The sequence below is a fragment of the Maylandia zebra genome, linkage group LG19 (assembly GCF_041146795.1).
Source record: "Maylandia zebra isolate NMK-2024a linkage group LG19, Mzebra_GT3a, whole genome shotgun sequence".
Lineage (NCBI taxonomy): Eukaryota > Metazoa > Chordata > Actinopteri > Cichliformes > Cichlidae > Maylandia > Maylandia zebra.
Window position 1 is genome coordinate 31,098,462 of NC_135185.1, and position 11,667 is coordinate 31,110,128.

Consider the following 11,667-nt stretch of genomic DNA (forward strand, 5'->3'; position numbering starts at 1 on the left):
GTAGAGAAAAGGAGCTTTGATGGAAGCGTTCCGGCAGCAGGCAGTCACACTTCAGCTGAGAGAGGCTAAGGCAGAGACCTCATCAAAAGATCACGCTGCTTCCCGTGGACCCACCAGGGATGTGCTCCACTGTCACCACAGGGTCAGAGAGGAGTTGACCCTGGACTCTATTAACCAGCAGCAGATGAGCGAGTGCAGGAAGACGCTGCAGGAGCACAGGAAGTGTCTCAGTGCATAGGAACATGCTTGCAGAGAGAGGGTTCTTCTTGGCAAGAAGGGGGTCTCTGCTTTGTTTTTGGAGCCTCTGCAATAACTCTGCTGCCTTCCTGTTTTCTCTCCTGCAGCAGATCTCATTGGTTTAATGGTGAAGACTTGTTTCTTTCATTTTGTATCACATCCGTCCATCCATCTTTTTGCACTTATCTCAGGTCAGGCTTTGGGGCAGCAGCCTAATCAGAGAATCTCAGACCTCTCTCTTCCCAGCTACCTCCTCTGGGTAATCCAGGGGAACGCTGAGGTGTTGCCAGGCCAGGCTGAGCGATATAATCTGTTTAGAGTGGCCTTCTCCCGGTAGGACATCCCTGGAACACCTCACCCAGAAGACACCCAAGAGGGATCCCTGAGTCCCCTGGGCTGAACCACCTCAGCTGGTTTCTTTTTGATGTCTAGGAGTAGTGCAGATGATCCAAACTGAAGCTGATTTTACTGAATACAAAACAATTAACTTGTTAATGAAAAAAAATGAAAATAAAACAAATAGGAAATGAATTTCACTGATCTCAGAAGCCAGTAGAGGTCAGCTCTTCTCAGCAGTCCCCACCACTCACAGATGCCAGTCTGAATCAAGCAGATGCACATTAAAGGCTCTGTATAATGTCAGAAGCCATTTAACACTGTCAATTCAGACTGCTAACGACGTATTAAATTTAAGACAAATACACGACCCAATCTTAAAAACATATTTGATTTGATGGTAAACCACTTTGGTTCGATTTATGCCTTCAAAACTGATTGCACCACAGGACATTTCTGAATCTGGTTTGCCTGGATGCACGTCTGCCTACCATCACAATATTATTAAGCAGCGATCAGGCTTTAAATTACTGTTCCCACTGACCATGACATGCAAAGCCTAACTGAGAGTCCACCAGGCTTTTCTGGCATCCACAGGACATTACATTCATATTACTGATCTTATCGGAGTTCCCACCATTGTTGCTTTCCTTTGGTCTGTGCCTTTCATTTCCCTCCCAGTCACAAGAGTGATCCAGAGTTATTATTACCGAACTCAGGAGGAAATTAATAAATCTCTGGGAAGGAGAGAATTCTAGACAGTGCAGGTTTAATATAATACATGCATTAAACAAATACATGCAAATACATAGAGCAGACTGTACGACAGCGACCACGGAAACTGAAATTGCATTTCTTTCCACTTGCAGTAAGTTGCCTGAAAATGAAAGAAAATGTGTAGCACAATTGGTTGTGGCTGAAATGTAATTTAATAAATGTGTAGCTTATTAAATAAATTCCCATCCAAAGAATGATGAGATTTTAAAGTCAACTTTCGCACTGGAAGAATAAAAAATGACTTAGTTAAATGAAACTATAAATTAACATTTCCTTCTCGTACATGCACATCAACAAACCAGCGATCCCAGTTGAACAAGACCCTGTGCAGAGCGGGCTGTTGACAGATGCTGAGAGGGGTTCTGTGATTGGCTCGTCGCGGTGGGTGTTTCCGCATTCCGCTAAGCGCAGTCAGCTGGAGCTCGAGTTGAAGAGGGCACCGTTTATCTGTGAGGACACCTCTTTCAGTCACTCCTGGGGGAATACCGGAGCAAAGCTAGCGAGCGGGATGCCGTACATGTTCGTCAGCACACAGATTCGACTGGTGTGTATCTTGCATACGTAAACGACTCCCATCATCCTGTCGGGGGAGGCGCGTTTGACTCGCAGATGTGTTTATTTGACTGCAAACAGCGCGCACACTAGCCTACTGATCAGCCAAGGTTGGTTATGCAATGGCCGGTAATATTCGGCACGCTGGGGGGAAAAAAGTTATGGTTACAAAAGACGCGAGAAGCGTGCGTGGGACCTTTTTGTATGTGTGTGTGCCACGTCAATTAAAAACACATGTTGCTCAGTTGTCGGCCTCTTGTTTGCGCATGTTCATTTTGATGTCTCCACGACTCCAGCAGCCTAATTCCTCCAGTACCCTTTAAGTATATTGGATCATCTATTTTTAGCATGTTCAGATATTGGAGATTATCATGTGCACCTGCCAGAGGGCTGCAGGTGCAATCAGTGAGAGCTGTACAGACAATTTTTTTAGGGATGCTGTCTCCCCCCAATATTTCTAGAGTAAGTTCTAAGCTGTGTGGGTAATACACTTAATGCTGCCTTGCAGGAGAACGGTCCGACAAATGTGGGGGATGAATTTTCGGATCCAGTGGTCATGAATTACCTGGGAGCGAGGAAAACGACTATGCTGGGGAACAATTTGTGAGTACCTAAGTCAGTAATCATGGGAGCTATATAGGTCAAATGTGGGAAGCGTGTTATGATGGCCCTGAGAGGTGAAATCTTTTGCAGCTAAAACACAACGGAAGTTGAATAAATCAGAACGGAAGTGTTTTTGGGGTGACGGTAACACCATGGAATAGCAGGAGGAAGACGCAAGGCACTGTGTGATTTAATCACATGATTTATATAAACCATAGATGTTTGCTATTAGCCATTTACTGTAGCTGATCCTTCACCTTATTGTCTCCCAAAAAACACTTTAGTTGAGGGTCTTTGCAGCGTTTTTCTGTTTTCATTTTTCTTAAATTGCACTGTTTGACCTCAGAGCTACCATGTGAAACACCCAAGGATAAATGGTTAAGTTTTGTAAGCCTATCTCAGCTCAAGCTTTTAAGCACCATGAGGCTGATGTCTCTTACAAAGATTGACAGGATTTTGCTCCTGATTCAATAATTTTTGTGAAACAATTTTTATCAGTGATTGTAAATGGGTAAGATTTAACCATTGCCTCCATTCTGATCTTTAGCTGCACACAGACGTGCAGACTTTATTTCCAAGTCTACTGTAAATTTGCTCACAGTGGGCAGCATATCCATATTTAGGCACTTAAAACTGATGCTTTGTACATTTTGGCAGTTAACATGTACATGTTGACAGCAGAGCTGAAATCGGGTCGTATAGAAGAAAAGGCTTCAGTGTGGTTAGGGAGGGGGGAGGAAAGCTGCTGCCTTGCAGATTTGGAGTAAACCGTTCAAGGTGATGGAATACAGATCAGGGAGGTGTTGCCATTGGCAATCTGATTCAAATGAAACAAGGTGTGGAAGGAAGTGAACAAGCACTAGAACAATTAACAGCACTCTATTTTCCAAGAGAGATGCAGAAATCCCCACATCTGTGGAAAGCAGAATTGCTTTGTTTATGCTTGTTTCAGTTCCGAGTATCACGTGGATGACCCGCCTCGCCTGGTGCTGGACAAGCTGGAGAAGATTGGCTTCCGTGTGGTGTCCATGACAGGTGTGGGACAGACACTGGTGTGGTGTCTTCACAAGGAGTTGGAGTGATGGATCACAAAGATACCGTACTGGGAGGGCGGGTACTTGTATAAGCCTTTAAAGGGGTAAATGAATTCTGCAGAATATCCCTGTTTTTACTCTATACATTCTACATTTAAGATATTGGCAACTATAAAGTAACGCCATAGTCAAACAAAAGTAAAGTTGAGATTATCCCTTACATAAAGTCTCAGATTAGATGATGGGTCACCAGATTCAGGGGATTACTGAAACTACAGGGGTTTGCCTTTGTCAATACTGTTTAGCACCGGTGATACAGTGTAGTGACCAGAGTAGATTTATCCTGAACCAAGCCTCACTTTTTTCTAATTAAAACACTAGAAACATTTGTACATGCATCGCTGTGTAAAGACAATTCTTCTTTAAAACATGTGTTTCTAACTTAATGATGTCATTATGTGGATTGTGTACTTATTATTAAAAGTAATCAGTTTAAACAGAATTAAACATAATGTGTAATCGTCTGAAAATCTGTAAAACAGATGCATACAGGACATCAAAAATAAAACACGGTAAACATTATTGTTACTTGTCGTGGGCTGTTACAGCTCTGTGGAGCATTACAGGGTCTCTACACGTTTGAAGATGAGACTCTAGTGTCGCAGGAACACTGAGAGCAGAAGTCTGGCTGCGAGAGCCAAAACACTCTGGGTGGTTTCATTACAGCCTCGGGTCTGCCAACAAATGTCTGGGGCCAGCCTGGATCGCTAGCCCGCAAACCAGAAACGTTGCCAACTAGCTCACAGCCAAACTCTTACCAGACCTGCTGCCTCACACATGACTTAGCATCTACCTCCCTGCTAAAGATCAAAAGGAGACGGTGCTTCCCAGTTCTGTTACCGCAGACATTCCAGATACTGTTTGGGTACACCGCAGTGACTGCTTCGACACAGACAATGTGAGGAAAATGGGAAGCAATGAGATACCGTGAGGATTCCGTGCCGCTGCCATAATTGGTGATATGACAGAGCAACAGGCTCATCCATCCTGGTTTGCATGCAGCACAAGCCACTGTGGGCTTGGGGCAGAGTTGGTGGCGAATGCATTTCCTGTGACTGTATTTCCTTGTGTCATTTGGACAGAGTTTGTGTGTTCCCCTTGTTTTGTTTTTTTTTTCTTTTGTTCACATCGCTGGGATATTGAAAGCAGCTATGCGTAAACAAAACCATGTGATGAGGGGATTTTGCAGGAGGAGAGGCGCAGATGTCTCCCAACACACTGCTGTGCTCCACAGCTGGACATTGTGTAACAGCCACGGTGAGGCGGTGCAGGAGTGGCGGGGAGATGGATGGCTAGATTGGATGTTTCGAAGCTGCACTGTGGCTCCTAAATAACACAATGACAGGAGAAAGCACCGCCACACAGGCCTGCAAATGCAGACACGCGATTATGCAATAGTTTTCCCCCATAGGGAACAGGGGAAAAACAGACTGTTCGAACCTTGTTACGAAACCCAGGGGTGACCACAGTAGTCTGGCACGGTAAGGCTTGCCTTTATGTGGGTCACGGAGAGGTAGCACGTCACGTCAGAGAACGTAAATGAGCAATACAGAATCTTCTGGATACGTATTACATAAGCCTATTGTGCAACAGTTTGCTTGTAGAACAACAAAATCAGAAGTGTGAGAATTTGTTTTTGAGGCCACTGTCAGAAAAAGAACACCAAATTTCTAGCTTTAATTTACGCTGGTTAATGAGTTATGACGCGATCCATGAAAGCCAAGGGTGGAGTGGGGCGAGTGAGTTTGGTTGCACTGAAACAAGCTCAGCTCTACATCAAGAGGGTGGGCTTTAAATTCATGATTAAAACAATGGTGCATTGGTTTTGAAAAGAAAAAAAAAAAACTTCATCAACAGTTGGATGATAGGAAGACTGATAAAGCTTGTGTCTGTGGGTTCAGGCCTAAGCCAGAGCCAAATTAGGTTATGCGCCAGACTGTTTCTTGGCTCAGACCAGTAACTTCCCAGAGTCTCCACTGGTTACCTCACAATGACGGCATGACTCCAGAAAGTCATCTGCCAAGAAATAGTTCAGCACCTAACAGCCTGTCAGAGTGTTGCTTTTATTTTTTTCACAATTAGACTTACCCACAATAAAATGTGTTAATTAGTGGGCTTTAAAGCAGCTAGGAACGTAAGCAGGTGTTAAAGTGGGATTTGGCAGGTGGGGGAACCCTAGACTGGGTGTAGCTGTGTAACGTGGTGAAAAGAACTACTTACAAATAAGTCACATAAGCTGTTTTGTGGCCTCCAGTGATATTTCCTGTACAGACTGGGATGATCCGGCATTTTGCCGCTACTAGGATATTCACTGCTCTTTGTGGATTTAGCCAAATGAATTCATGAAAATACACTCAGATGTTTCATGATCTATATGGCTGATTTCCAACCCATAGACACAATAAAGCTAGTATGAAAGACAGACTTCAGAAAGTAAATATAAATTCATCGATCAAAATAAATTGATGTCTGCAATCGCTGATGCAACCAAGTAACAGTAACCGAGATGTAACCAGTACAACTTCGTGCATCACTGCAAACTAACAGTTCAGCTTGCACTAAACTGCCCGGTGTTTTCATGCAGCCTTTGAATAACACAACATTTAGTGCGCTACAGTTAGTTTTGCAAGATGTTTCATGAAAATATAATTTAGCGAAAAACGTGATGTAGAAAGCCGATAAATGATTTTAAAAAGTGTAAAGCGTATCAGGACATCACATGTAAACTTTAAATTTCAAGTTTATCAAATGTCACTTGCTGAGCAGTGCTCACCTTTGGGGGAAAAAAAGTTCAAATATTTCTCCCATTTCTGCTCTTTCTCCATCTATTAGTGTTGCACATGAACATTTTTTTTCAGCAGCTGTACTTGCTTGCAGACGCATAAAAAATTAACTTCTTCAACAATAATAGCCATTAACTTGCCAATCAGATTTAATTAATTACGTTAAAGCTCAGCCAAAGTCACTAATATATTAAGGCATTTTCTTTTATGTTGTATATGTACTGCGGAGCAGAGCTGTCAAACTCATTTTACATTGTGGACCACACACAACCCACTTTGATATGAAGGGCCAGACCAGTTCACTTTTATTTATATAGCACTGTGATGGGAAGCCACACAGGGTAAGCTCCACACCTCAACACTAGTTGCTTCACTTTAGTTAAGTTTGCAGTCGCTACTTTAAATATATTCTACTTATTGTCCAATATATTGTTTCTTTTCTTTTCTGTCACACCTTCAAATGTTTATATGGCGTGCACACATATTAACACTGCAATGTCAAAGTTCTGTTTTATGTTATATTAATATATCTTTCTTTCTTTGAGTTACCTGGGGTTTGGTTTCTCCTTCCTGGTTGGCAAAAGATGTGGCAAAGGGCTGGAAGAGCTGAAGTACTGCTGACAGCCTAATTGGACAAAACCACATGCTTCATTGCCTGGGGGTTGTTTCAAGTTTGTTTAATTGTTTTGTATTAGTTGGTTATACTCGCCCTATGACAGCTGGGATAGGCTCCAGCGCCCCCCGCGATCCTGAAAAGGATAAGCGGAAGCGAATAGATGGATGGATAGTTGGTTATATGGCAGCCTTTTTTCCCCCCTTGTGTGCCATTTGGTTTAGCCAAGCCAGTATTTAAGTTACCCGTGTGTCATTTCAGAAGGTCAGCTTGTCTTATGTTTGTTTGTGGTTTCGTTATTTGTTATTTTGAGTTTAGCTTATTGAGTTGACCTCTTTTATTGGTCTGCCTGTTTAAGTTTTTTGGCTTTGTTAATTATCTTTCATATTTTTGGGTCAATAAAACCCCCTTTTTTAAAATTAAACACCTGTGTCCTTTATGCCTTACTGCTTGGTCCCTGACAAGAACCAAATCACAACTGAGATATTTGAATGTATTAAAAAAGATGTTTATTTTAAACTGTAAGTTTCGGTTTTTCTGCATGATAAATAAATGCTGCTGTAATGAAAGAAATCTGTTTCTGAAAAGAAACTGTGGTAGAAACTGAAAAAAGTACTTTCCTGTCACTTAATTGTTTATTACATAGTTACTTTGTTTTGGTATGAATATAGTAAAAGCTGTAAAAACTAAGGAAATACAGTTAAAGTTCCAACATTTATGCCCTCCTTTACATTTTCAAAGGCCATGCAAATATAAATGGACCAGATTTGAGTCGTTGTCGATCAGATTCTAGCCCCCAGCCCATATGTTTGACACCCCTGCTGCACAGTGTACTGTATATACATTTTGTGGTGAATGTTCATGTTTACAATAAGAAGGTCAGTTGATGTACACACCGTCTCTATAACCCAAAAGCTCAAGCTTCAGATTGCTCTGAACACTGGTTCTCTTACTCTTGGGTTTGCATGATGATAAAGGGAGAGGACATCCCCAACATGGTCATCGGAGGGCCACAACCACCTTCTGTTCAAAGCAAGTGTTTGCAAGGAACTGCTATGGCGTGTAAATTACACAAAGCTACTCACTCTCGTCAGTCGCAAAATAAAAACTGGATTTGAAGATCCATGAAGAAGTAATTTTTTTATTTTTTTTTTACCATTTGTTTGAGTTTTATAAAATAAAGGATTTGCATAGAAAATGCACATGTTCAATGTCCACCAAAGATCAGACCCAGGAGTAGACAATTTCTCTAGTGAATACAAAGAAATGGGAAAAATCATCTAAACCACCAACTCTATAATGGAGGGCCTCTAGTATGTTCACTTTTCATCACACAAGCCCACAAGAATTCCATAAAAGCCTACCTTGTGTTCCAATCGCAGCCTGATTACTGGTTTAGCATGGACGAAAAAACGATTTCCACGTAGTTACACCAGAGAGTCTGTGGTTTGGATCAGGGCTTCTGAATGAGAGTGCAGACAAGAATGATTTTTTTTTACATCACACTTGTTTGGCTTGAATAATGAGGCAGTGAGTAGTCACACTGAACCAGACAATGGTTGACAGATGCAAATTACAGCATTATGCAACTTTGATTATGTGTGGTGTAGCAAGGCCAATCTCTTTGGGCTCTCTGTCCACGTGAGGCACAACAACAGTCTGGAGAGCAAGATAAACCTCATTTTCTAGTCCTCTCATAGGGAACATCAGTGCAGATCTCAGTCTGTCTGATTTAATTCATTTATTTATTCCATATGACTGGTTTATTTCCCTGTGCTCTCACCTCCCAAAGAGACTGAGCAATAAGAGAAATCAGTCTGTGATACTTCTAAAAAAAGGCTTCGTTGTTCTTTTGCTGCTTTTATCTGGAAATATATACGGCCTAATCCTGGTCCAGATTACAAATGTTTAAATGTTCCTTGTGATTTAAAGCTAGATTGGGACTTGGTATTATTCATTTAAATGTCACTAATCTTCTTCCTAAACTGGACTTAGTGAAAAATTTGGGTGAACGCATTGGATACTGATATTCTTACATTATCTGAAACTTGGCTAACAATAGCAATTACTGGCAAAGACGTTGCAATAACGGGCTACAATTTTTTTTTTCATTGTGTTAGTGTTGCAATTTATGTAAAAGACTAATTCCATGTTATTCTTCAGTATCTTTTAATCTTTTACTAAACCGTTTCTTTCTTTCTTTCCTGCATTTAAGCTCCAACTTTTTAAGGACCATTTTATTCCTATTGTAGGTTGTTAGAGACCCCCCTCAGCTATTATTGAGGCTTTAAATTCACTTAGTGACAAACTGTCCACTTTAGATTTTAATGAAATTGGCCCTAAATGAATGCCAGAGATTTTAAATCTGAGGCAGATTGGCTGATTTTTAGACAGCTAAGAAATCGTTCAGCCTTCTTCATTAAAAGCCAAATCAGAATTTTATCTTTCAAAAACTACTGAACATCTTAACGATCCTAAAAAAAAAATTATAACATGTTCTTATAGGGACAAAACTACCAATGAGATGCCAGCTTTTTTTGTAAAAGACGGAAAAATGTGAAATTCTAAACTGCTTTAATGAGTCTTTTGTTTCTTCCAGGTCTTTATTTGAATCTTTACATCCATATTTAAAACTGCCTAATAAACAGGAGGCTCTCTCTTTTACCACTCAAACTGAATCTTTGGATGGATGGATGGATGGATAGTTGGTTATATGGCAGCCTTTTTTCCCCCCTTGTGAAATTCAAGGGGGGGAATCCTTCAGCTTTTCTCTTCCAAATTTCTTTGAAGACCAGAGGACCTTAAATCTGTTGAATCCAAATAAACCTGCAGGGCCAGATCAGCTTGATCCTTATTTTCTTAAGTTGGTTGCAGATTTTATAGCAGAACCACTAACTTATATTTTTAATCTCAGCCTTTTGAACAATGAGATCCCTGCAATAAGGAAATCTGCCTATGGTTTCCCATTGTTAAAAGGTGATCCTTCAGATGTTAATAACTACAGGTCCATATCTAAATTGTGTGTTCTAGCAAAAGTTCTAGAAAACTTTATTAGTGAACAAGTAAAAGAATTTTTGGACAAAATTCGGTTCTTTACCAACAGCAGTCAGGATTCAGAAAACAACACAGCACCATTACCGCTGCTATTAAACTGTTGAACGACATTAATGATGCAATGGACTGCAAAGAATACTGCGCTGCTCTTTTTCTTGACTTGTCGAAGGCCTTCGACACAGTTGACCGAGTCATTTTAGTAAACAGACTAAAGATTTTTGGTCTGTCTGTAAATGTTGTAAGTTGGTCTTCAAATTACTTGTCAGCTAGAACACAATGTGTCCACGTTGCTGGGTGTTCTCCCTCTTTTTGCCCAGTATCCAAAGGAGTTCCTCAGGGCTCCATATTAGGGCCATTACTTTTTTCTCTTTATATAAATAACCTTTCTGAAAATTTATCAAACATTCAATTTCATCTTTTTGCAGATGATACAGTTATCTATTCTTCATCTCCATCAGCAGCACAACTCCTTAAATTTCTGCAGTATGGCTTTGATTTTGTTCAGTTCCGTTTAACTCAACCTAAGTTCGTTTTAAATGCAGAGAAATCCAACTTCATGTTAGTTGTTATTAACGTTTCCTGAGATTAAAACCATTTAATGGACCTAAATAGAAATGGTCACATCTTATAAGTATCTAAGTATCATTATAGATCAGAATTTGTCATTTTAAACTCACATTGAAAGGCTTGTGTCCAAGTTGAAATTATGTTACCTTTTAAAAAAAATCAGTTGTTTCTCTCTCCAAGTAAATGAAACACTTGTTTTATGCAACTTTTTTTTTTTTTTACCTTTATTGGATTGTGGTGACCTGCTTTTTATGAATGCACCTGCCCACTATCTAAAAAGCTTAGATACTGTCTACCATTGTGTTTTACGTTTTATTACTGGCTCTTGAAATCCTGACCATCTCTGTAGATCTCCACTTTCTCATTGGTTGGTTTTTATCTATAAATCTCTCCTTGGGCTGGTTCCCTCTTATCTGTGTGTTTATATGTGTAAAAGCCACATCCAATATAGCCTCGCTCTCACAATGTCATACAAATGACTGTAACAAAAATCAGAAGACAACTGGGAAAAAAGCTTTTAAATATGCCGCCCCTGTTTCCAGGAAGGAGGGAGAGGACAGAGAGAATAACTCTTTTAGTCAGTGTGACTGTTTTTATGATCTGCTGTTGCATATTTTGTGCTCACTTGTTTCTATGAAATGTTGTATTTGGTTTGAACTTGTGTTGTATTTGTTGTAACTTTTGTTGCCATGATGGCCTGCTCTCTCTAGGAAATGAGATTTAAATCTTAATTAGACTTTCACCTGGATAAAGAAAAGGATAATAAAATATTACAACACTGTAAATAAAGACTTTCTGTCAAAAAAAATACCTAGAAATGTATTAGTACTTAGTGATGCTTAGACCAATAGACCAGTAATCAATCCCCAGAGGCCTGTAATGCACACACCATAGTGCAATTACATAGTCATAAGATGCATTCCAGTCTAAATCATTTTAAATCTCCAAATTTGTATCTACTATCTGGCACTACCCAGCTGTGCATCAAACCCTGCTGGTTCTCACATCTCTTCTCAGGAAAGGCCATGACACAAAAACTGTTTTTTGTTTG

The 11,667-nt window shown here is 40.3% G+C and overlaps 1 protein-coding gene across 1 annotated transcript; it reads left to right on the forward strand.

The window, feature by feature from the left end:
• The first annotated feature begins 1,693 nt into the window (after positions 1-1,693).
• On the forward strand, positions 1,694-7,419 carry gchfr (GTP cyclohydrolase I feedback regulator). Its single transcript, XM_004540781.4, has 3 exons — positions 1,694-1,894; positions 2,411-2,505; positions 3,458-7,419. Exons 1-3 carry the CDS (start codon positions 1,859-1,861, stop codon positions 3,585-3,587), a joined length of 261 nt encoding a protein of 86 aa, XP_004540838.1. The 5' UTR covers positions 1,694-1,858; the 3' UTR covers positions 3,588-7,419.
• Positions 7,420-11,667: the final 4,248 nt, after the last annotated feature.